Below are 26,756 nucleotides of genomic sequence, written 5' to 3'. Positions count from 1 at the left end.
CTTCTAAACTTCACAAAACTATCCCAGTACCTGAGATATTCCTGACACTCATTTAACTTCATCTCTTCTTCTATGTTCTCTCAATACCATGAATTGAACTAATTTGCAGCAAGTCAAGCAGTACTGTAAAGTCCACTCTGTCTACCCCAACACCCTGACATCTGTTCCTAACCAGCAGTGCTCACTCTAAACAACAGTTTTCATTATTGCTGCTTTCACTATGCACAGTGCTCAAAAATAATATCACTAGAAAGGTCCATATTCCCACTAGAAGATCATTATGGATCCAAAAATCTGAAACTTTGAAGCCAACTCTTTTTACAATTTCTTATAGATAGGGGTAATACAAATTTTGTATCATCAGGTATTCCTCAGTCAACCGGCACCAGTGTGGATACTATTATACCACCATTATTATACTGTTATATAACAGTAATCACAATAAACATTGACAGTAAATTAATCTTTGTTCCAAATTTGTTTATATGATTAAATGATAGAACACACATTATAATTTTCCATGATCCTTATATCAACACAAAAATCTGTTGCTTTTCAACACATTAAATATTTGCAATTTGTAAACATCATGAGCAACAGGCAAGTGGTTGATATGCTAAAGCTAAGAATTTGCATGAAATGGTACTTCCATTGTCCTTAATGTATTACAAACAGAAGTTGGCTTGAAGCCAACAATCCATCATAATGTACATATAAATCATCAGTATAATTTAAAAGAACTTTATTGTATTGCTATTTTTCATTTACTGTTGGTGGTATAAAGCTCACATAGCCATGAGGTTATTCTGTAAAATCATTATTTTACTTCAGATAAATTCACCAAAAATAAATTCCATTGCTAATCAAATATGTCAAACAAGCAAGATTCAGCTGTGAAATCATTTTTCAATTTAGCCTGACTGAATTTCATTAATAAAGACTATTCTGCTAAATCCAATAATGCATGAGTCAGGAATTCATCTGTGTGTTAGCTGTAAAAATAGCCATATATTTTAAATAATTACTTAAACTGAACAAGATAACATTAATAGCTGTGGTCTTTCTTATGTGGGATCAAATCTCTGTCCCATTTAATTACAGAACATTGTTTTACTGATCTAAGTTTGTACGGAAGATGACTTTACAAAATGTTTATCTAATTTTCAAGCTTTTTATACCTCTTGACCATTCTCTTCTATGCAGAAACTATTTTTTCAGGAAAGTATCTTCACACCTGACTGTCAAGCAAGTGAGATGACAGACAAATAGCCTCAGAAAACCCCTGTAGTCATTGTGAAGAACTGACTCAAACACGGGTTAGGCTTTCAACATAAAAGTTTTCCTGTAATGGTTGTTGGCCCACTCTTTTCCTTATTGATTTAACCTTGTGTTTTCTCATGATCTGTTACAACCGTTTCACTACCCTTTTACATATGTTCTTCCCAAGCAGGGAGACAATTTTCACAGCATGGTGGCCAGGTGGAGCTCCCAAGCCCAATCTTTGACACAAGTGATAGGCAGAGTTTCTAGACCCCAGGCCCCTGCAGTGCAGAAGCTGTGAGCTGCGAGTTGCCAAATCATTTCAATTGACTACCTGGGATTTTGAACTGCCTTGTCTTTTTGTCCCTCTTGCCGAGACAAAGCAGAGCTACATTTACACAACTGCATCTGGAGTGCGGAAGGGAAGTATTATAACCAACACAGAAAACTAGAGGCGTTAGAAACAGGTGAAATGAATTCTAGGATTCTCTCATGAGGAGAGAGTGATGTAAGGTTCTTAAAGTTTAATGTATATTTTCCACATATGATTCTGTAGCTTGAATAGATGTAATGAGCTTTTTAATTATCAAACCAATGTTTAATTCTTTGATGGAAGAGATAGAAGGAAGTGAACAGACTTACTGGATGCTAAAAAATGGCTCTGTTGTGTAACCATGAGCTCCATTTCAAGAAGGTAGATTATAGATTGTTCTTGCACAAAGCCTTTAAAAGAAAAGGTGGGATACTGAATGAACCACCTTGGTTTGGAGATAAAAACTCAGCAAATGAATGGACAGATTAATGGGGAGGTTTCCTAGCAACCAGTTCAAGATAATGAACCCAGTCTCAAAGGAAGAATAAGTATAATTCTCTCCACTTTAAGAACCATATGTAAAAGTTGCTTCACTGCAAAGCAACTCACAGTCTCTTAGCATTTATGAAACAGAGAGGGAAAAAATCCACATACAGCTTCCTTTCAATACGGATGTGGAATGGCTGAAAAAGTATTAATTCAACAACAAAAAGTTCTCAGCAAGGCCTTCCCTTCCCTTCCCTTCCCTTCCCTTCCCTTCCCTTCCCTTCCCTTCCCTTCCCTTCCCTTCCCTTCCCTTCCCTTCCCTTCCCTTCCCTTCCCTTCCCCCTTCCCTTCCCTTCCCTTCCCTTCCCTTCCCTTCCCTTCCCTTCCCTTCCCTTCCCTTCCCTTCCCTTCCCTTCCCTTCCCTTCCCTTCCCTTCCCTTCCCTTCCCTTCCCTTCCCTTCCCTTCCCTTCCCTTCCCTTCCCTTCCCTTCTTCCCTTCCCTTCCCTTCCCTTCCCTTCCCTTCCCTTCCCTTCCCTTCCCTTCCCTTCCCCTACAACTTTAGGGCAATGGGTGCAAAAGACAAATCCAACAGGGTGATGCTCATTTAACTAAATATGAATATAACATGCTCCTTGGAAGTATCTCTATATCAAATGCAAATGCTATGTACAGGTTGCATCAGCTTGTGGGAAAAAAATAAAATAAAATAAAATAAAATAAAATAAAATAAAATAAAATAAAATAAAATAAAATAAAATAAAATAAAATAAAATAAAATAAAATAAAATAAAATAAAATAAAATAAAATAAAATAAAATAAAATAAAATAAAATAAAATAAAATAAAATAAAACAAAACAAAACAAAACAATAAAATAATCAATACCTTACTGGTAAACCTAAGTAGATACACTGAAAACATAACTATGACCTCAGATAACATACCACACTGGAACAGTGAGAACAATAGATTCACACAGTGTTCATCACTGGAGCCACCCAAAAACTGATGAATGGAATACTCTGGAGCATAATATAAATGACACAATAATTTGTTGTCCTAGAAAGAAGAACTATTAGTCATGACAGATAGCATAGCAGCTGCATTATTATTTATTTGTTGGTTAATGAAGGCCACGAAAGTGCTCAGTGTTGCAGTAAGTGCACAGCTGATGTTGGCCTTGAAGGTTAATTTTACCTTTCCTTAAAATCATTAGAAGTTGCCTAATAAATGTTCCTTAAATTTGTTAAAATACAAGATATATTCCACACAGTAGAAGTTTTTACTGAATAAATACAAATACTTCTGATACTTGGCTAAATAGGTAATAAATGATATTCAGAACAACAATGAATATAGATTTTTTCTAATTAAATGCTTCTTTGATATAATGCACTTATTGCAAAATGTGCTCTGTTGAAGAAGAGCATAAAATTAGTGGAATAAAATGCAGTTTTCAGGAATGTACACTTAATAAATTGGAAATTTAGATGTAGACAAAGAATTTTAGACACCACTAATTTTGGCTTTCAGTTATATTAAAACCACACAGTCACAGATACCTCAGGCTGTTCTGAGTCATATAGTCAAGATGCAAGCTCTTTCTACGCTACTTGCAATCGCCTGTTCTGCATCTTCCCTAAAGGGGAGGGCAAGGCTTTGCTTTTGCTGAAACATTACATGTTTCTCTGCTTAACAGATTTTTTTAAAACTGGATTGTCATCACTCAGATTTAAACAAGCAACTCCAGTGACATGTTATAGAGATTGTCTTAAGATATGGAAAGCTAGCGCATCAGTTTGACCACCAGAACTTCTTGTAGTCTTGAACTTATTACAGGATAAGATCATCAGCAAAACGATACATGAACCTTGACCCACTGGTATTGTAATGTCTTTCAAATTCTCATTGGTTTTAATCCAGTCTAAAACTCTAGTCCAGTCTTACATGTGCCAACTGTTTGGCCGCAGTGTCTTCTTCCCTGACTTTGTTCCAGGCCTAGGGAAGTTCAGACACAAAGCTAATTGTCAACATAGATACAAATTATGATTATCCAGACAATTCTCTATTGACATTAGTGTAAAGAACCAACCAGGTAAAGGGGAGTCTCTATAATAATCTCCACAAGATAATGGCCTATTACTATGGCTTCTAACACTTTTCCTAAATAAACAAACCCTTTCATTCCCAATAATGAGGGCTGCTTTAAGGGTCAATATGAAAGTCCTCACATTCCAGTAGATGAGAATGAGCATAGCAACAGCATAGCAACAATAGCACAGCTCACTTAATGAAGCCTTTACTTAGTCTTTCTGTATATTGTGAAACCTTTGTACAAAACAAGGATAAAATCTAGGAATACTTAGAGTTATGCAGCGTTTTATCCCCAGAGTAAAGTTAAATATTACTAAACTCTTACTATATAACAATTTTTTTTTCTAAAATTTATATATCTTGCATAAAATAAGAGAAACCTTAAAATTTGTAAAGACCCTTGATACCACTGAACAGCAAATAATATTGTCTTTTTTAGAGGTCTTGGTCAAACATAGTTCCTAGTTATCTAAATGGAATCTAAAATGTCTCATCATTTTCCGTGATAACGAAGCTAATGTCTAAACCTATATCCATCTGTATTAAACATACCAAATGTAATATTCTTCCACTCACACAATGCTGGCTGTACATTCTGTTGTGCTGTAATAAATCCAAGTGTTTCACAGGCTTCCATTTTACTGCAGAGCTCTCTACTTAGAGCAATGATTCTTCCAATAGCTGCTAGCCTGCCCAGCTACAAAGGCATGCATATGAAATGCGTATATCTTTCCTGATTAAGAATATTACGATTCACATAGTCATGAACTCTCAAGAAGACAGTGACAGTCAGGTTTTTTAACAGCTCATGAGCAATGAAGCCAAATAGTTCCTACCTATAATGTTTTTCTCCCCACTTAACAGCAAAACACATTGAACGTAAATTACCCCCAAAGGAGAGAGAACAAAAGTGGACTAATTCTGGCCTTACCTTTCTAATATTCAAGGCTTTGTACTAGAAACATTAATCATCTTGAACAACCCATTTCACTGGCTAGTAAACTCTGATATGTTAGAAAAATGTGTTTCCTGAAGTTGACTCCTGGTCATGCATATGCTTTTACAGCTGCAGAGCACTCATCACTGTGATTTCTGGAATGCCAGAGCAGAAATACAGGAATTGTATTACGACCTGGTAATGAGTAGCTTGCTTCCAGCAATATCATTCTGAGGACACTTCAGAAGGCAAAATGCTACCATTATATACACATTTCTTACATTTACAGGGTTATTGAGCCATAGATCACTCACGCTGGTCAGTGTCAGTGTCAGTGATGTTCTTGACCTGCTTCCTCTCTTTTCCTTCCTTCCATGTGAATATGCTTCAGTAGGGATTTGGCCTTGGTGCTGTGTGGAATACGACAACCCCACTTCCAAAAATGTAAATGAGGAGAAGATTGGTTAGCCCTGAAGTGGTCAGGCAGATGGACTAAATGATCCCTTGAAGGTCCCTTCCAACTGAACTATTCCATTCCATTCCATTCCATTCCATTCCATTCCATTCCATTCCATTCCATTCATCAGCTAAAGAAGATAAGGCAGGATATTGTGCTGAAAAGGAGCTGCTCTGCCCAGAAAGGAGAAACTGACTTTTAAAAGATTGCATCTTGGAATCAATCCTATTTAACCTTGTCTTTAATGACCTTGGCATAGATGTAAAAGAATGCAAATGACAATTGCATGGTACAAAATTGGGCATATTACCAAAACAGCAGATGACGAAAATATCACACAAGAAAAATTAGATGGGTTTGAGAACTGAAGTTTTAAACATAAATTTAATACTTCAAAGTGCAAGGTCATATACATATGGGATGATGGTTATAAAGTGAGAGCTCATAACTTGCAAATGATTGAGAAGAATAAAGATCTGACTGCACCTACCTACCTGACTGCAGAATAAGTATGTGAAGAAAAAAATAATAATAAATAAATAAAATAAAAACAGGCAAATAAATACAATTCTAGTCATTCAGGATAAAAGTGACTCAAATTAAAACCAGTGCAGCCAATGACAACCTGGGGAAACTGTCATTCAAGCAGAGACTGACAATCTTTTTTTGGTTAGCAAAGTAAATAAAATCTGAGAAGAGAAATACCTCTACTCAGTAAATGTTTCTTAAAGTGAAACACCAAGAAGAAGTATATAAACACCTGTACATAGTATATAACATACAGTATTATACCATATTAGGCTATATTGCACTGCATTACATTATACTACTTTATATAAAAATATGTAACTATATATGGAAATCTATTACTCATGTAATAAGTAATACGCAATAATATTGTAAATATAATTTAACATAACGTAAATAGTCAGTATATGTATTTATTATATATTGTATGTATTTATTATATATTATGTGTATTTGTTTTATTGTTGTAAAAAATGCAGTGTACATGATGTAATACATTTTATATAGCATAGTGATTTATTATTATATAAACTCTAGATGGCTTAAGAATATAATAGCAGTTTACATAATAACTTATAATAGGAATAGTTGTACTTAATAAAACTATATATTATTTAATTGTAGATTATTATAGATTATGCATTATATAGATTATGTAGAGTAATTATTAAAATTATACATTTTATATTATAAGCAGTGTAATTATAATTCTATTGTACATGTTAGGTTCACATATCATACAAAGTAGCAACGATAAGGAAATTTAGAGATAGTTGCAGGACATTTTGTCTATTGTGGGTTAATCTGTTAAAAACATTTCTCTTTGACTCAAGAAAAAAATATTTTGACAGGAACAAAAATATATATGGCAATCAGCTGTATGTAGCTATAATATATATGTACATATTGTTAAAGTTTACATTAGAATTACAAATTTTTCAAGTATTTTCAGAACACAGAATTGAGAAAGTAAACTGTAATTGCTACATCATATCCTCAGGGTGACTTCTGTTCACCCTTACATGATCTTTCCTTAAGTAGCTACAGTATTATAACTGTATCTGTGGACTTGGGCTCACTACATCTGATGGAATAAGATGGAATACCTAAAGTAAGTTTTGGATATAAATTATTTTGTATATGTAAAATCTAATATCATCACCTCAATTTAAGAAATAATACTAAGATTCTTAGAAAAAGCCATTCATCCTCCAAAAGGCTGTTGTACTTTTCAATTTTCTGATCATAATTTTGGGGTATTGCAATTACTGTTGCCTAGAATGATGAAAAATAAAAATCTGAACTGATTCTCTTTGTACATATATCTACAGATTACATGTTTCAGATTTAAATATATACAAATTTCAGCAGGAAAAATGAAAATCTGTTTATATTTCTTTGGTCTTATTTAGTATTAATTTCCCCTTTGTCAATAAAATCAATTAACATTTTGTTTCAATTTATCTTAATTTCATTAATGTAGAGATATATACTCCTAATGTCTCTGCATTGTAGGGAAGAGGAAGAGAGAGTCCTGCATTTCTAAGACTACCTTTTCAACGCTAAGGATTACATCAAAAAAAATCTGTTTGGCTCCTTAACAAATTTCTTTATGTTAGTTTGGAATCATTTTCTTTGAGCATGCAAATATTCACAGAGAGTTTTAAGCAAAGTCAAAGTTATTAAAAACCTGAAATCCTCTTCTTTAATCCCTATTAATAATTGTATAAGAAAAGTGTTCTGATAATCCTCGAAGAGAGCATTAAGGCACATAAATGTAAGATGAAAGTTGCAGCCGTGAGTTTCTCACACTTCACAAAACACCTTTGTGAGCTATCTTGAACACAGATTTATTAAACTTTAAACGGACCCTTCATCCCTGTTTCAGCAAGCGTCCTCTGCAGATCTGATGATCAGGAACATCCTCCTGATGCACGCTGGGAGATACGGCTGCAGGGTCCAGACCGCAGCAGACACCGTGTCAGATGAGACGGAGCTGCTTGTTAGGGGTGAGTAGCCTCACAGCTCCCTCTGAACACACAGGCACCAGAAATCACTGTACCAGGGAATTTAAATATGTGGGCTTTAGGGACCACAAGGTATTGTGACCACCAAAATTTGGCTACATCTTTAGGCCTGGGTAATTTTTTAAGCTGAATGTTAAATTCCATTTAACATTCCTGATTACATGCAGGAACACATGGTCGATGCTCTGCAGAATCTCAGATCTTAACCAGGACACCAACTGGCCGGCAATAAAGCCAAGCTTTAGCACCATATGTGCATTGCCTTATGTTGAGTATGTCTGCACTCCGTGTGTGCATGTGTATGCTCAGTGCACAACGGGAGTGAAGGACTTCTAGTCCACTTACTGGCAATACATCTGGGGAGTGTTACAACATCAAAATGCATGGATCCCTGCTAGGTAGCACAGCTGGGTAACCTCGCTATGGAGTACATGGTTTTTGAAAGTATAAATTGAGGTAGATATTTCATTAATATTTGAAAAACTCCAGATAAAAATAAAATAACATTATTTAGAGATTATAATCTTTCAGAAATATGTCTTCTATTGCATTCCACTACTTCTTTAGATTTGATGTTTTCATATCCGTCACTTTTAGGATGAATATATGCTTGAAATGATAAAGAATGCTTCTGGCTGAGTGCAGAGCTTTTCACATTTTGATGAGAGTAGCTGCTAAATATTTCCATAAAGTTACTTTTAGGACCATCAGCTTTCTATAAGCTATGGCACAACTGGGCACTTCAACATAATGCTGGTTTAGCAGCTTTATGAAATCTGAGTCATCCTTGTGGGTTATGCAAAACTTGTGCGTTACCTTTACCTCCCTGAGACAAGAGCAGAAAGCTCTATGGGTAAGCAAGGCAATCTCAACTTTAACGTCACTGAATTTGTTAAGCGATAAAAATCTTTTAGCTTACTACTATCTAGGACACTGCAGACCAGCTAATAAATTGTTTTATTGAAGAATACCAGTTATATATATGAGTTTCTTGAAGTAGAAAATAAATATTTCTCTGAGGAAGAGGTTTGAGATGAAAATAAAGAAGTGCATTATAAGCAGTATCAGAATGTATGTATTCAAGTGTCTCATTACCATGCCACCTTGCTGATGAAACTAAAACTATGATGGCTTTGTAACAGAATTTAAATTGAAATATACTTTGATTACAATGTTCTACTTTCCTCATTTCTATGATTGGATAATTCTTTTTCGCCACCTATCTCAGCTTATAGAGTACACTCAGTAGCCTGCAATTTGACACTCTCTGATGATCCCAAATTTCAGCACCTTTCAAACATCTTTAGGTTTAGCTTTTGGAGATACTGGGCACTGCTGAGCAAAAGAGATCAGTAGCAACAGATGTTTCAACAAATATCTCAGTAAACTGAAGAATTTCACTTTACGGAGGAAGACTTCATTTATGAAAACACTGCCACAATGCAGTAAAGTCAATGAAATACAAAGCTATATATTCTTTATTTACAGTATAGTTTCCGGTTAAAAAAAAAAAATAATAATTTCATTTTATTCATATCAGAAAACATCTTCCTATTTTAAATGTTACAGCCTATGGCCAAATCAAGATACCAGAAACAATGTTATGAACTCTCAGAAGTGCCAATATGAGCAAAGTTCCAGCACAACCTTGTTCTGACCTTACTTTCTCACATTTTACCTCTACACAAAATACCAGTCTTGAGTGCTGACAATAGCATACCAGCAGCATACAAAAGCATTTCAACCATTAGTTGTACTGTAAGGTTCATCTGATATTTTTAATGTATCGTAATTTTTGACTCAAAAGGTTGTTTTACAGACACCGTTTCCTCAGGAAATAAATTGGACACAGAATAATTTAAATGAAAATCATATAATTTTTCCTCCTTATGATATTCAGGAATTATTGCTATTAGCAAACTAACTAAATTTGCATTGAATTATGTATTCAATTCACACATTGTTTCCAAGTCAATGCATTTTTTCTAGAACTTTATTGTAAGCAACTTGGACAACAACTACACCTTGCTGCAGCTCTTTAGATGGACAATTTCAGTGTCTCATTATCTTTTATTGTGGAGAAGTCATGGACTATACTTAACAAATATTTATTTTTTGTAAAACCATATTTGTGAGTTGTTCAGTTGGAAGATCCCTTGAATATAACCCAAAGAACTAATCCTGTCACTATTTTTCCCATTGTACAGCAGTTCTTCTTTGCCCTGTATTACACAGTAGAAGTTAAATTTCGAAGATGTCTTTAGTAGAGGAATATCTGAAGAACAGATAATGAATACTGTCAAGTAAATCTCAATTCTTCTGAGTTTTATTACTTACAAGGAGCTAATTAATGGTGCAACATTTCTGAATTTATTATGTGTGTGTGTGTGTGTGAACAGCAAAAGAAGTTAGGACAGCAGCAAGTTTTTATTCTGCAACTTTTTACAGTGGATTATAGACTTCTGAAAGCATTTTCAAAATATTTTCAGATTCACTAATCACAGATCTTGATTTTAGTTGAGCTGCAATGAAATACATGCCCAACATTATTTTTGTAATGATTTTTACCTTGTGATTTTTTTCAGGAACACTTCAAAATTACATTTAAAAAGATGTGCTAGACCATGTTTGGGCAAAATGAAGATTCAAATCCCTTCAGCACTTACTGCTCAAAACAAAATTTAAATACTTCCCTAAGTGCTTTGAAAATGTGATTAGATTATGCATATTAAAGTAAGAAACAATTTTTAGTGATCCCTAGTCATTTCTCTGTTCCCAAAATGCTGTTTTCCCAGCTCAAATTATTTGTTTCCCTTTTTGTTTCATTTTTTCTAATGTCACCAAGAATGTGGATGTCATTAGGAAGAGATGTTCTGTTGGCAGCTGGACCTCTCAGGCAGTACATTAGCTTTCCAGCTTAAATATCTTGCATTTTAATCTTGATACGGAATATGAATGACAAATACTTCATAGTAGTCTCATGCTAGTTAACAGTGATGTTCAGAGAACAGCTGTCCTGGCATACCTGGCATGATCTTTTTATATTCAGGTAGGCTACTACCTAACTTGGCAAGAACATTTCTTCTCCAAAATAAGCTTCTATGAAATTCTCTGCTATTCATCATCACAAGTTATTCTTAATAGTAGTTACATGAATGAAAAAGTCCTTCTTGTTTGTTTCTTTTTTGACTGCTTATTAAGTTTATGTTACTTTTGTTTCATGGTTTACAGCAAAGTATCTTTCACCGCCTCTGGCACCTAAGCCCAAGAAAGTTCATATTTTGGTCGCCAAACACAGTAGAGGCATCTGAAAGGTCACAAAGCACTCTCACATCCATTGTGTGCCTGAGCCTTAAATATTTGGGTTTAGGCTTCTGTGTGCATGCAAAAGCTCCTCATTTGAGCAGTGTCACCCATCCTGTCTAGATGCACACTTTAATTCAGTGGAAGTCTCCAGAGAGGTCTTTTAGCCTCTGAATGTGGAGAGGATGAGAGATAGGATTCAGCTCAAAGCCCAGGTGATGTGGGCCATTGATTCAATGAAGAAGAGGTGATGCCCATCACTTACAGCCAAGTTCAGTAACTGCAGTGCTCAAGTGCAGGAAGGATATCACTTTTTGATACCCTCAGACCCTGCTTCAGAATGAAGCTTGTCTCTCATCAAGAGTATGCCATACCTGCTGGCAGTAGGTTAGGTGGGATCAAGACACACTCAATGCCCTTTTTGAGGCAGTGGAGCTAGAAACACAGAAGCCAGCAGACAAACAAACGAGCATTCCTGTTTAGGGTAGGATGTAGGGTCCCTTCCAGCAACCTGAATGTTTGCTTCTTTCATTGAGTTGGCTGGTGCCCACAAAATGAATGGAGTCCTCAGAGGAGACATTGTCAGCTGCTTAAGCCAATAAACTGAAGTGGGAATTGGGAAAGCTAAATAACAGATGTGCACTGGATTTCCCCTCCAGCAAGGGAATAAGGCAGAATAGGCTTAAATGCCACTGCATGATTTTCTGGAAGGCAATCATCAGAACCCATAGCAGAGCAGAAGGCATATAGGGCAGGCTGATACAACTCAAGGACATCCAGAAGAGAAAACAGCTTTTCACATATGGTAGTAACTATTCTGGAACCAGGCCTGCGCAGACATGCTACTTCAGAGGACTCCTGTAAGAGGAATTACCTATGTCTAATGGGCAAATAAACAGTTTTACTGGTGCGAATGTATACTGCAAAAATCAAGTTTTGGACTTTCACTGCTGAAACCAAGTGATTGTTTGATTCCACTTACATTATGCCTTGAGTTGTTTCCTCACCTGAGGAAAATGTATGCAGAATAGCTGTTCATAATGCAAACAAGGATTTTTACAGGAGAATCTAGATATTTTGCTACACAGTCGATGAATGTTTGCCCCAGCACATGAAGCCATCAGCCATTTAAGAAGCAAAAGTGATTTATGATTATTTGAACGTTAGTCCCATTCTTGACATCAGTCCAAAAATAGTTTTCCTAAGTCACATATATTTTCTGGTTACTAGCCTTTATTTATCCAACCAGATCTTCAATTTTCAGGGAGTATTAGCTAGCAGAGAAGTACAATAACAAACTGTTTCAGCTTGGCTGGTTTTCCATCTATCACTGGCGCCCTGGTACTCGAGCTGTCTCTGTGCTGATTTTTCACAAAGAAGTGATTACCAAAGCAGAAGGCTCTAATACAGGATAAATATGCATGTCGTGTTCTGACACTAATGATATGATCACAAATTTGGTTACCAAACACCCAAGTACCAGCCAGAAGGTTTGCATCTCACAGATGTCTCAGGTGATCTTGTAGCCAGCAACGTGTCAGGTTTCCTCAAGACAATGCCTGCTTGGTAAGTTAATTTGTTTCTAAAGCTTACCTTCCAAAAAGTGTTTATTATGTTCTTATTTCCCCATTATGCTGTAGAAATTTGAAGCAATCTGTGCATTCACATTTTCATGACAAAGGGTCTCTTCATGATCTTGTGCTTTTATCATGTTTCAGTGTAGAGAAATTTAAAACACCAAATACCTCCATCATAAAAAAAGGTTGACACTCTGAAGGAGCTATCCTTTAGTACCTTGCATTGCCCCAATCAACTACATTAGAAAAGGTCAACAGTGCTTTTCACTTTGTGGTTATTTAAATTATCAGTACAAAATCTGTTACTCATAGATAAGGAGGTTTTAAAGAACACTAGGAGAACTCATAACTAGGAGCCAAAGGCTATTTCTTATGTTCACTTTCCTCACAAAGTAGCCCTTTGCTCCTGAAACACACAGTTTCTAAAGAACTCACTGAAGGGTTGATTTGCCATAGACCACAAGAAGGAAAGTTTGAGCAAAGTCTTTGCTACCAAAACTAGCTTTATACTCCTTGCTCCTTCTGCAAGTTTAGAGGATTGGCTTAGACAGTTCAGCATAGTAAAATTGTGGGAGTTGGGGTTGTCACACAGGAGTCTAACACTTCTACAAAGGTCACTCTGAGTATTCCTATAGTCTTTCAAGAACAGAGATCCCTTCCACCTGCACTGAGGTGTAAGGCACTTCTGCTGTAGCAGCATCTTTACACAACAGCAGGAAGTTTCTTGGATAATAGAGGCTCATTGTGTGGTATTGTTATCCGATGTGTACTGGGACAGCGCTTCAAACAGATGTGAGTAAAATAAACTGGATAAGCCTCTGCATTGTTAGCAATGACAGTGACACCATCAACACCAATGTAGGTAATTTTTCACATATCCCTTTCTTGTATCACCTTACTTTTCAGGATCAACGTGACTGAGTAAGGAATATAAGGCTGTGAAATGTGTGAAATGTCTTTTTTTTTTTTTTTACATCTGTGAAATTCAGTGCCTAATCAAGAGTACTGTCTCAAATATTTTAATACATACATTCAATAAAAGAAAACAAAGTATGCTACCAGGTTCATTAACTTTGTCAAATAAATTCCATCATTTAAGTTCTATTTGTAAATTATTCTTGCAAAGCTGTTTTACAATATGTTATACACAAGCTAGTAAGTAGTATCAATTGCAAACTATTCAGCTAAATGCTGGATGCTGCAATACAAACTACCTTAAAATGATCTATGGACCAGTCAGTTTACCTGCAGATTAGCAAACCTTCTTTCAGATTGTTCCACTTAGGTTCTGTAGACACAGTGAAGCCTGATCTCTGGTTTTGTAAAGGAGCAGAGGATAATTGTCCTAAACAACATAAACTAAAACCAGTAGCAATACTGAAGACTACAAAGTAGCTAAGCTTGGGGAAGCATAGCAAAGGAAAGGAATATTTGCAGAGGAATTACAGTAATGCTGTAGCCAGCAAGTTTACTCCTTTATTTTTTCATTTGAGGTGCTAACCAACAAATTATTTTTCCATGTTTCCTTGTATTCATCAATGGTCATGTAAAAGAGATTGTTTCAACATATCTAGTAAATTTATTTTATATAGTTATGTATTATATCTATGTATTATGTATTATATATCAAAAAAATTATATACTATATATTACATGTTATATGTTTTAGGAATAACTCAAATACAGATCATGCTATCAGTCTCAATTCTGTTACAAGTAGACCTCTGCTGTCTAAGAGTTAATACAGTTAACTTTGTTTCTAATGTTATCTCTTTGGTCTATACTTAAGATTTTACTAGATTAAATGTTAGATATTTGGGGGGTATTTGAGTAATAGTTTGTTTACTGTTACTTGTTTTTATTATCCGTTTTTATTATCCTTTCCATTCATACTGCTCGTAATGTGTTTTCTGTTTCTATTATGGATGTTAACAGACATTGTGCTCCTCCAGAGGAAGAAACAAAAAATAATGTCTAGTGTTCTGAATGCTCTGTGTTAATTCTGTACATCCTTGGAAATTTATCAGCATATAGAAAACTAATTAAAATCCTTTAAAGTATAGAAATGTTAGTACAGAAATCACGGCAGGACGATTTCTTTAAAACAAATTCAAAAGCAGATTTCTCCTACAATGAATAAATAGCATGTATTGTAAGATTATGCACAGAAAGCTAGCCAAACTCACTAAGCATGCCTACTGTAAGTAAAATGAGCTTTAAGAGCAAACAGCTACCTGAAAGCTGTAAGATCTTGAAATGGAGCTGGGAGCAATCCTGTAGTGTAAAGGGATGAAATCCTTTGTAACTATAAAATGTGGTTTAAAAGTACATGTTTTGTGGTCTAAAAAAATAACAATAATAATAATAAAGGAGGTTAAAGCTATTTATCTTGTAGACTAGCAAACTACCTACCTAAGCAAGAAATCCACTCTCATGATATATTTTTCGAGAAGTAATGTTTCCTCTGAACTCTACTGACCTGGAGCAAATATAACACAGGAACCGCTGGTTAGATTGACCACATTGCTCCTTTCAGTTGTGGATATTGCCAATAAAACTTAAAGACAAGCACTTGGGTTTAAAGGCCATCAGCCACAATATTATTAAATGGAACGTAAACAAGGTCAGCAGATTTTTGCTGGTCCTTGAAATTACATTTGAGCTGTAACAAGAGCCACGAAGATGCCCTAGGTACAGACCCCATTAATTGGACTCAGATATGTCTGTACTAGTAAACCACTTCCTGAGATCAATGAATACAGTGGAGTTCTCATCCACACAGCTAAAGTCCCCCTTCCCTTTTAAAACAGTAGGGACACAACAAACTGGCTATTGGGATCTGTCCCAGCCCATGGTAATCAATTAACTGTTCCCAGGCCTTGGATGGGAAAAGTGTGATTGGCACAGGGTTGAAATTGTGATAGGGAATGGCTGACAGCATAATAGTACATAGGATCATTGATAGAGTTCAAGTCTGTGCGTTGGCCCTTTTCTGTATATCATTGTAGCTGAAACATCTACTGTATTGGAAGACAATATGCTGATGTAAGTGGAGTATCGTACCTTTAACTATAGAATCATGGAATCAAAGAATGGCTTGGTTTGGAAGGAACCTTAAAGATCATCTGGTTGCACTCCCATGCTATGGGCAATGACACCTCCCACTAGAATAGGTTGCTCAAAGCCCCATCCCATCTGGCCTTAAACACTTCCAGGGATGGGGCAAAGGAACACATCCCTGGAATGAGTCAAGACTACCCAGGCTGGAACATCAATATCTTCTCTTTGTTATCTTCCAGTGTTGAGTCTGACCTCCCTCTCTGTACTGGTCTAGTTGGAGTGTGACCTCTCCATTCTCCCATGGCTTTATGTAGCTGTCTTACAGAAATCACTTGGGTATACCACACATGTAGGGATGGGAATGAGGGCATAGCCTCTAAAGCATTCAGCACATAACACACTTTCTCTCCATCTTCTTCTTCCCCAACATGTGCAGTGCCATAGGTGGACACAACAAAATGGTTTCATGTTAGAGTCAGGCTCCTGTTTCCTCAAACAACTTTTCCATTATCCTGTAGTTACCACCTCTTTCTGTTCCTCTTTTTCTAGACCTAACATCTTCTTTATGACAAGCCAGTACACCTTGTACTGGCAAAACCTTCAGGTAAAGAATTATGTATTCATGAAGTGCTATGTATCAGGCTTTTTAGTGATTTGGTAAAAGTAAGGATTATCCTGGTCAGGCTGCAGTAGAGTAAATCAGTGCACATCCTGGGATTCACAGGAAAGGGCACTGTCTCACTGAATGACTGAGGTTATTATTGCTAACATTCTTTCAAGAACTCTCACATTAACATTGAATCATCGCAAGTAATCTAAAGGACCTCTCAGGATGATCATTCAAACAATAAAAAGACACATAAAACAAGTTTGCCAAAATGCATTCACGCATGTCTTGAAATGAAGCATTGATCTATGGAATTGCTCTGAAAGAAGATAACTGATTAATATCCTCTGTGCTGGGTTTCCAGTGTTCCTAGAGCTGCATAAGAGCCTATCATAGCCTCAAATGTCTTCTCTGTGAAGGTCAACCGCACTGTGGTGCATTTATGACCAGTCATTTTCTGTGTGGTTTCCAGAGAAGCATTTGAGCAGACTGTGCATTTTTTCCTCAATTGACTATTCCCAACTAAAAAATTGTTTTAGAGATCCTGAACAATAACACAGCCCTTGGGAGAAATGCTTCTCTGCATTAGCCATCCAGCTGACACCATGAATGATTACATCCAAGCATAAAATTTAATGAGATTTCTACAAAAATGAGTGACATCTGCATAGCACTCAGGTCCTGGCTAACTGTCATACATTTGTCATCACAGAGGCTTTTGTCCCTTATTAATCCGCTTTCAAGAATGCCTGCTGTTGGAAATGGAAATGCTTTTTAGCAGTCATCCCGCAGACTGTGTAAGAGCACACATCTCAGAAAGCATAATGACACATTATCATGACTAGGAATGCATTTAAAAGGTTTAAAAAACCATGAGAGAACTCCTACAACAAAATATATTGAGAATTTAGCAGGAGACATCTGCATAAATATATTTTAGATATTTTTATATGCACAAGAATCTTGTTCTTTTTCCTATAATGCAGTGGCTAGAAACTCTTTAAAAATATTCATTGTGCATGGAAGAAATATTGTCATAGAGGAAAAGTACTAAAATATTTTCCCTTAATTTTGTTTGTGCTTGGGACCATGATATAATTCTGGGCCTAGGGCTCCAAATCAGTAAAAGCATATGATTGCATCAGGATCTAAGCTTTCCTTTAAACTTTCCCTCATGGCTACAAATAAAAATTTCACTAGTATTTTCCTACATCAACAGATAGCCTGAAACAATAGATGATGAAGACTGAAGACCACCCTGTTTTATTAAATTAGCCCCAGGATTTACTATTCTGAGACAAAGGTCTGACCTGGTGCTTTCCGCCAAAGAACAGCAAATACATGGCAGAAAGGGAGGGGTGCACAGGACAGAGTTTTCTGCCCTGCTTTCTCCCAGGAAGAAAATCAAGACCTTTCAACTGCAAATGAGGTACTCCAGAAGCCCAAGAGTCACAAGGGGTCCAAGGGGTGGCACCATCTTATCCCAGACGGGAGATGAAAGCCATCGACAGCAATGATGTCAGGACTGCTGAGCAAGAAGGGCAAGGGAAGAGGACAGACTCCTGGCACTATGAGCCACAGAAGCTGGTCACCACCATTCAGGGTGGAAAGTCTCTTTTTTTCCTATAGCCCACTGCAGTATCCTGGTCTCCTGTGAACATGTATTTCAGAAAGTCTTGCTCCCTCATACGTCTGTAACACTGAACTTTACTGAATTGTATACAAACATTTTAGAAAGACAACTCTATTTTTTATTTTGTTGCCTTTATTCCTATAAATGCTATAACTTTCCAATATTTTGGTGTCAATTTGTCATTAGTAGATCATTGTCAGGCAAACAGAGGAAAGTGAATAGTGTAGTTTGCTTTGTTATTTAAAGGAATCAATGCCTCTTCCTCTCTGAGAATACTGAGTTGAACTACTAGAAAATTCTGAATGCATTGTTGTCATAGTTCATGTAAACACACTTTTGTTGAAGGAATAGCTGTGGAAAATTGTTTGCAGCTGCAAAATATGAAGGGGGGGAGGGGGAAGCCTTTCAATTAATGGGGTTTTCTTTAGCCTTTCATATTCATACAAGTTGTTTTTCACTTACGGACTAAGTTTCTAGCCAGCAAAAGATTTAAAGATTTGGTTGCATGGAATAGTGCACACATACACAGACAAAAAACAAACAAACAAAAAATAACTGACTTCAGTAATGTACTGCATTCACTAATGTACTACATGCAATGGCTACAACCGCAACATCAAATGGTGGAACCAGACTTGAGTATTTTCTCTCTTATCTGCAGCTGCTGAGCTCTAGTAGGACCATGCCTCTCATAATGGCTCACTGTTAGGATAGACAGGAGCAGAGGTGTCCAGCAGATCTGTTCCACTGTAACTGTGGGGGAAAGTCTGATACATGCAAAGAGCTTCAGGCTCTCACAGAAGTGTATCCACCATTGCTTCCTACTAAAAAAAAAAAAAAAAAAAAAAAAAAAAAAAACTGTTTCCACCTTGCCTCCAATTTAATTTGGCAAATGCAAATATACAATGTTTTCAAACATCAGTAGTACCAATATCAGGAAAAATTAAAGAAGAAAATGTGGGGTAAGATAGAAGTTATAGGCACATTTTTCATTCCAAAGTCATGTTTGTTACCAGATAACTTACTTATTGGAGTAATCACATGGCTTATGCAACTGATGATTAGCATTTTCTCATTTGGCATAGTTAAGTGGAAAAAATAATCCTCTAATTTCTCAAATGAGAAATTGTTGTAGGTTTTTTTTGTTTGTTTTCAATGGAATCATAATAAATATCAACCTTAAGAATATGTGGCTCTGGACTTAGAAGGGTAGTAATCCAGATTGTTTCCTTGAATGGGTGAATCTGAGAACAGGATGCATGTCATATTCTTATAACTCAGTTAATAGCAATATTATTTGCTCCTCAAGAAACATATCTGACCTTGCTTCATTTTGATCATTATTTGTCTTTCCTGATGACATTTCTTACAAAGAGATGTTACTGTGAGTGTTCAATCTAGCCTGGATGCTACTTAAAGTTTTTTTTTTTTTTTTTTCTTTAATTTTAGGATCAGAACAATTATAACTGAGGATTTTTTTTAGAAATCTGCTTCTATTTCTAGTTCTTCTGCTGTTACTTTGATAAGTTAATTGCTTCTCACCTACACAACATTTAAAAAGTAGAAACAATATCACAATTTGTCAGTAGAAATTTTGGAAATAAGCTATCACCATGTTGTAGTAGTGTGCATTTTAACCCTTGCATTTCATGAACTCCCTACAGAATATATCTCCTGTATTATTACTGTTCAGTTGCAATGATGGTGTGTTCTGTTTGATTATTCCACTTTACCCTAGGTCCTCCTGGTCCCCCAGGGGTTGTAATAGTGGAGGAAATTACAGACACCACAGCAACACTCTCCTGGAGCCCTGGAGCAGACAATCACAGCCCGATCTCCCTCTACAACTTGCAAGCACGCAGTCCATTTTCTCTTGGCTGGCAGACAGTAAAAACAGGTGAGAAAAACTTTAAAATAGTACAAGTAGGCTGTTCAAAACTCCTGCCACATGACAATAATAATCAGCAGCATCTGCAGGAACAGATACTCTTAAGAGAACAATGATAAATTAAAAGCACCGACTATTATTTTTTTTTCCTTTCATGTTACTTAGCAACATCTCTGAAAGGACAGCACAAAGATACTTGCATGATGCATCTGTGAACAAGCAGAAAGCTCTTCCCACTACCCTTCAATCTTTGTCTTTTTGGGAGTACCACAGTGTCAAAAATCTAACTGTGATTTCTGACAAACCCTCAATATCTTTCATTTCTAAAGGCCATATATATATATATACACACACATATATATATAAATTAAAATAAAAATAATAATAAAAATAAACACTTCCTATTGAAACATTTAATGTGAGCTTCATGTTTCTGAGCAGCCTATCCATTTCTTTACTGTCTGCAGTTCCTGATGTGATAAGTGGAGATATGGAATCTGCTATGGCTGTTGAACTGAACCCTTGGGTGGAGTATGAATTTAGAGTTGTAGCAACCAACAAAATTGGGACTGGAGATCCAAGTGCACCATCCCGCTTGATCAGAACCAATGAAGCAGGTATGCAGAGAATATAAAGGTTAATTTTCCAAGGCTACCAGCAACAAGAACTATTTTAATGTAATAATAGTGCTATTCTCTTCTCACTGGCACACATCTCTGGATTGAGTTAAAATTGTGCTAAAGTGATATTTTTTGTAATGGAGAACAGTTTGTTTTATTTACAAGAATATTGTTTAATTTACAGAAATTCCAAATAACCCCATTCCCTGCTGTCTTACTTCTTCAACTTACTCTTAAGCCTTTGCTGCTTAGCTTCTCATGGGCTTTCACTGATCTTCAATTGCAGGCTACTTCCCAGTCCCTTCACACAACTGCTCCCAGGCAGCTTCTTCCACCCTACTCCTCATAACTTCTCCCCTTAAAGGTACACTGAAACCTTTTTTTCAGCAGGTAGTGAATCCATGGGAAGCTGCTTTATTTACCACATACTCGACATGTTTCATGATCATGCATATTCTACCATGAATTGTTAGTGCATTTGAAGAAATGTCATTAAATTTCTGACTGGGATGGTACTGTGGGAGTCCAGAGAAGAATATTGTATATGCTGTTTGGGTCTCTTGAAAATTGCAATGGTCTCTGAAAGTTTGGAATCACTGACAGCAACTTAGGCAGAATGAAGGGAGCAAACAAGTGATGTTTGAAGACTGGGAATCTGAGAAAAATCACTAGGCAGACAAAGAGAAACACATTTCAGGAGGCAGAAAGAGACAGAGTCATGGTTTGAACAAAGCCTCAGAACAGAAATCCACCTCAGGACACTCTCAGATTATGCTCCATTGCTAGTTGCATACCTCTATTATTTAGGAGGCCTAGAGAAGTTTGATTTTGTTTTGATTTTTCCTCAGCTGAATAATTTGAAAGTAGCTTATTATTAATCATACAGAATAGATGAGTGCCAAATTCAAAGATTCCACTTAAACTGAAAGCGTAACAGATTTTATAGTTGTAAACACTCCAGATGAATATGCCAGTTGCATTGCCCCGTCTTCTGTCTTCTCATTAGGGGAGATTATAAAAATTAAAAGTGGCAATGCCACAATATATTTATGTCTCTTATTCTGAAATAAAAATCCTTCTCTTTTAAGATATGTTAATCTTGTTGCTTCAGCTCCCTAGTTCATACATCTATGTATAACCACCCAAAAACATTCACAGCAGACTATTGAGGCTGATTTCTTGGAACCACAGAATCAACAAAATAGTTGAGGCTGGAAGGGAACTCAGAGTGCCCCTACTCCATCTTCCCTTTCAAAGCTGGAAAAATGGACTTCAGACCAGGTTGCTCAGAGCTTTGCCTGGTCTTTAAAACTTCCAAGGATGGAGACTGCACATCCTCTTTGTGCAAGTGCTTCATTACTCTAATTAGGATTTCTTTTTTTTTTTTTTTTCAATATATTCAGTCAGAACTGACCCTATTTCAGCTTATGACCGCTGTCTCTTTCCTTCCCTGTACCACTGTGGAAATCCCAGCACCATTTCCATCACATTGATCTCCATGTAGGCTTTGGGGGCTGCTGTTCAATCCCTGAAGCTGTCTCTGCTCCAGGCTGACCAAGCCCAGCTCCTCCTGCCTCTCCTCAAAGGGCAAGAGCTACAGCCTTCACCATCTCAGTCCCACCCTTAAACTCTCCCTAGCTGACCAATGTCTTTCTCATTCTCTGGCATCCAAAATTGGATGCAGTGTTGCCAGGTAACAACTATGCAGTTGTTTAAAGAAGAGAAAATAAGTATGTCTTATTAAAACAGATCTATCTTCAGTTTTAATAAGACATTTTTTTCTTCTTTAAATAACTTCATAGCTGTTGGCTGGTAATATAGACGCAATGACAGAACTGCACTGAAGTCATCTGATTCCCATTCATGCATGTTGAAGGGCGCTTCTTTTCCAGTTCTCCCCCTAATCTTCTGCAAGTTGCCCTCAGTGTGAAACTCAGTAACTGTATCACAGAAGTTTCAGATTCTGCATACTTTGTTAGGAGAAAAGGAAGAAAGGGAAAATGAAATGAAATCAAAAAAAAAAAAAAAAAACATAAGCCATATTCATGTCAAATGATTAAAAAAATAAATAAACTTATTCCCCCACCCCCACCACTATTCTTTCCATGATTTAGAACTATATGCAGCATTGGCCGAGAATATTACTGGACCCAAATGTTTGAACTACTTCTCTGTTCAGGTGGTGTATATTAGAAAGGACAGAGATATTCTGGAAAAAGTTTATCTTGTAGTAGGTTGCACCCCTGGTATTTTGTTCCTGCAGATTTATGAATATGTTTCTTGATTTTCAAAACATGGTTCACGATTTTAATCCACCAGATGTATTTAATCTGTGAGTGCCTATATATATATATATCATGTACATGGGACTCTTCCTGACAAACAGCGTTATAGACAATAATAATGCAGTTTTTGAATTAAAAATCAAGAAGATTTTAGAACACATTATTTCAAATAGGAAAAGACCACACTCAGTGTTTACCTGCACTTTCAGCTTTCCAGTTAGAAACACATTTTTGTTACCAGAGTTACAGCTGCATAAGTGTCATGTTAGAAGGGAGCGTTTTGTAGTGTGACATTGAATTCCAGACAGGTGCCAGTAAAACAACTTAACAGCCTTCAGAGAAATTCAAGTTGAATTTATTGGTGTGCCTGTTTAACACAGTGTGGTACAGCAAAAGTTGGTTGTTGTCACCTCAATTTCAAAATAACTTTCTTCAATGAAACCCTTTGGTTTCTCTTTTTGTTGTGAATGGTTTTGGTTTTGTGTTTTTGTTTTGTTTTGTTATTACCTATATAAAAGACAGATTTAACTGTTTTCTTGTTTCATTCTATACAGGCAGTGAGAAGACAGTATTTACAATAAAAAACAATAAGACATAACTTTCCAATTTGTTGGAACCTTCAAAGGGCTGTAAAGTAAAAACAATAATAAAATAGACTGCTTTAAACCAGAAACAATTAAAAACAACAACAAAAACTGTTACACATGTAATTCTTTGCAAAATAGCATGCTGCTTATAATTTTTATGGCATTCTTGAAATGCCAGAGGCTTCATGATCTGCTTCATTCAGGCAGTCACTTTTTCCTGATCTCCAGATATTCCTGAAGTCCAGGAGATGCCTTGGGACCTCAGTCTTGTCTGTTTAGCTCTGTTCTCTGATATATCTCCTTCAGCAATCATGTGAATCATCATCCTTGGGGTTGTTTTTTAGATACCAAAGTCAAAGAGACAGGAAAGATAGCATAAGTTTTCACTAGGTTTCATATACAGTTTTCCAAATTAGCATATTAATATCTATCTTAGTGTACTACCCAGTAACATATTGTTTTTCAGAATGTCTCTGTTCCTCATTTTTGATCTGAAAGCTTCAAGGGAAAACCTCTGCTAACATGGGCTGCAGTTCCAATATCATAGATCTGAATTCTAAGTAGAAGTGCATGTGGAAGGACATTATCCTTTAGCAAGAACGTGTCATCAACCTCCCTTCTCATGACCTAGCAGAGTAAGGTGGCTCTTTGCAGTAATATTAGACGTGCCCTACAAGTAAAAAAGGCAAGCTGCACTGGAAAAAAAAAATACAATAATCCAGTCTCCCAGAGGAGAGGCTTGTGCTCAGAGGAGAGTCATGATCCACAGGGCTGAATGATAGCTGTGTAGACAACCCACAGAGGTAGCAAATGTGTGATTCTGCTGCTGTTATTTTATACTTAAATGGAAATCAGCATCTGTAATTTAATGGCATCAGCTAATCTGGCTGGAGACTAAAATCTTTTTCTCTCCCCACACCTCACTTATTTTATCACTTCTTCCCCTAGATAGTAACAACATTTTATACAAGTCCATTATGTAAAAATACCCATGGAAGCAATGCTTGGGGTGGTGTAAGGAAATCAACAGAATAATAAACAGGTTTCCACTTGCTTTAATTTTCTAATTAAACCTTAATCTTGTTACTTAGTTTATATTTAGTTAACATGATTGCTTTTCATAGCTACTTTCATTGGAATGGATAATTCTGCAATTTTCTGGCACATCTAACTTATAGCCAGCTGCTGCATTTCTGTCACTTCTAGCCTTGATAGATATTTTACAGATCCACAAGGTGAAAAGAGCCAATAACATGAATTCAGACATGTCTGGCATTCCACTACAGCAGTCGGGCATTTGAAGCCTGGGGCAAAGCATCAATTACATTATCTATTCATGGGGAAACATGGGGAGAGAGAAATTGAGTAGAATGAAAGTTTAACCTGCTAATCAGGCATGAAAACTTGATTTTATGAGGTAACAATATAATGCACTCAGTTAGTAGCAGATTGTACACAGGATTTATTTTTAATAAGTCCTTATCTTTCATTAGGTCACACTTACTCTCAGCTAATATTTCTTCACCTCATAAAAAAAAAAAAAAAAAAAAAAAAAAAAAAAAACTGTGTCCTGGCAATAATATGTTTTAGACTGGGTTTGTTCTAGGGGATTTCTTTTGCTGGTGGTGTTTTTTTTATATTTGAGACCTGTACAAAACAAGTTTCATTTTTTCCCATTATCAGAACTATTTTTGTTTCTAGAGAAAAATGAATTGCCTGCTCTCTCTGTATCATTAGACAATTACTTGGGCAACTGAAACCTTTGTAGAAAATGTCTCCACAGGGGAAAACAAAAGGAGAAGATAAAGTAGACAATAATCATTAACTGCATGGGTATATCTGAAACCAATAGGCTACTAACATGTAATATTGCAGGCCCAAACCCATATGCATTATATTGACAAAGAGTCCAAATATACGTATTATTAGAAAGCATATCAGGAAAGCTAAGGAATTGGTTCTTTGGCAGAATGTTACAGCATTTGAGATTTCAGACCCATGTATAGCAATCTGGAGACTATTCAGAGTGAATCCTGCAGCCATGTATGACACTGTTATCAGTGGAGAGAATTGAATCCTATCTTCTACTAAATTACAGATATTAAAAATACAGAAGAAAATGAGAACAACAGAAATGCAGATCTTGAAGCCAGTTGGGACATTTCCAGTAGCTGAATACAGTTCATCATGTGCTTCAGAGATGCTGGCACATTTTACATCTCAGTCCTGAACAGATGAGATGTTTCCCTGGGAGTGTGAGAACTGAGGGCCAGCCTTTAACATGTAGCAAAGGTTTTCACTTAACATCTCTCTGTTTCCCAGGTGTGTACACACGCACACACACATATATATTTATATAAAGGAAAGTAACTAAGAAAAAAAACTTTGTGTTGTTGCTTTGGTCTTCACATTAGGAAGTTCTGTCATGCTGGTGACAAACCCTTTTTATCCCCACCATACCTTTTCCACAGCTAGTACTTTTTTTTCAGACTATATCTGTATCTTAAAAGATATAAGCAGCTTTGAAAGAAATAAATAGTAACTACACCTTGAGCAAACATTTTCTTAAGGACTAAAGCCAAGTTTAATCACTCATCTCCCCAGATAGTGTAGCAATATCAGTTTGTTGTTTTTTGTTTGTTTGTTTTTTTGCTTTATTTCAGAATTTATACAAAATAAAATAAAATAAAATCCATGTAGAAAATATCTTCATCGATATAGAATCCAAACAGAATAAAAAAAAAAAAATCTTTTTTTGATTTTGAAGAGAACATAGAGCTGGGATTTGGAAAGTCTGGAGTCAGTTCTTTATCAGAACCTTCTCTGTCAGTTTGGGCAGCTCATGTTAAGCACCTCTTACTCTGAATAATAGGAGAATCGTGAGGCTCTTGCTTCTCTTTGTCTTCCCTCTATCTCACCTATTCAGATTGCAATAGTAAGTGATAGGGACTAAATCTAGTTACATGTTTCTACAACAATACTATAATTAATTATAATTTTGGCTGCCAAATACTGTTGTTCTACACAAAATTAAAAAACACCACAAAATTAAAAATCTGTCATTTCTGTTTATGCTAACAACAAAATTGAAAC

At 36.2% G+C, this 26,756-nt stretch overlaps 1 protein-coding gene across 4 annotated transcripts in view; it reads left to right on the top strand.

Annotated features, from left to right (window-relative positions):
* Window positions 1-26,756, top strand: part of CNTN5 (contactin 5) — a 682,193-nt gene that overhangs the window by 621,023 nt on the left and 34,414 nt on the right. For all 4 annotated transcript variants that reach the window (XM_066989851.1, XM_066989852.1, XM_066989850.1 and 1 more), the window contains 3 exons: window positions 7,965-8,085; window positions 20,022-20,180; window positions 20,639-20,788. In XM_066989851.1, coding sequence (XP_066845952.1) covers window positions 7,965-8,085; window positions 20,022-20,180; window positions 20,639-20,788 — 430 coding nt within the window. The remainder of the gene's footprint in view (window positions 1-7,964; window positions 8,086-20,021; window positions 20,181-20,638; window positions 20,789-26,756) is intronic.

This window comes from Anser cygnoides, chromosome 1 (genome assembly GCF_040182565.1).
Source record: "Anser cygnoides isolate HZ-2024a breed goose chromosome 1, Taihu_goose_T2T_genome, whole genome shotgun sequence".
Lineage (NCBI taxonomy): Eukaryota > Metazoa > Chordata > Aves > Anseriformes > Anatidae > Anser > Anser cygnoides.
The sequence above is the reverse complement of the archived record's forward strand: the minus strand, read 5'-3'. Positions and strand labels throughout refer to the sequence as shown.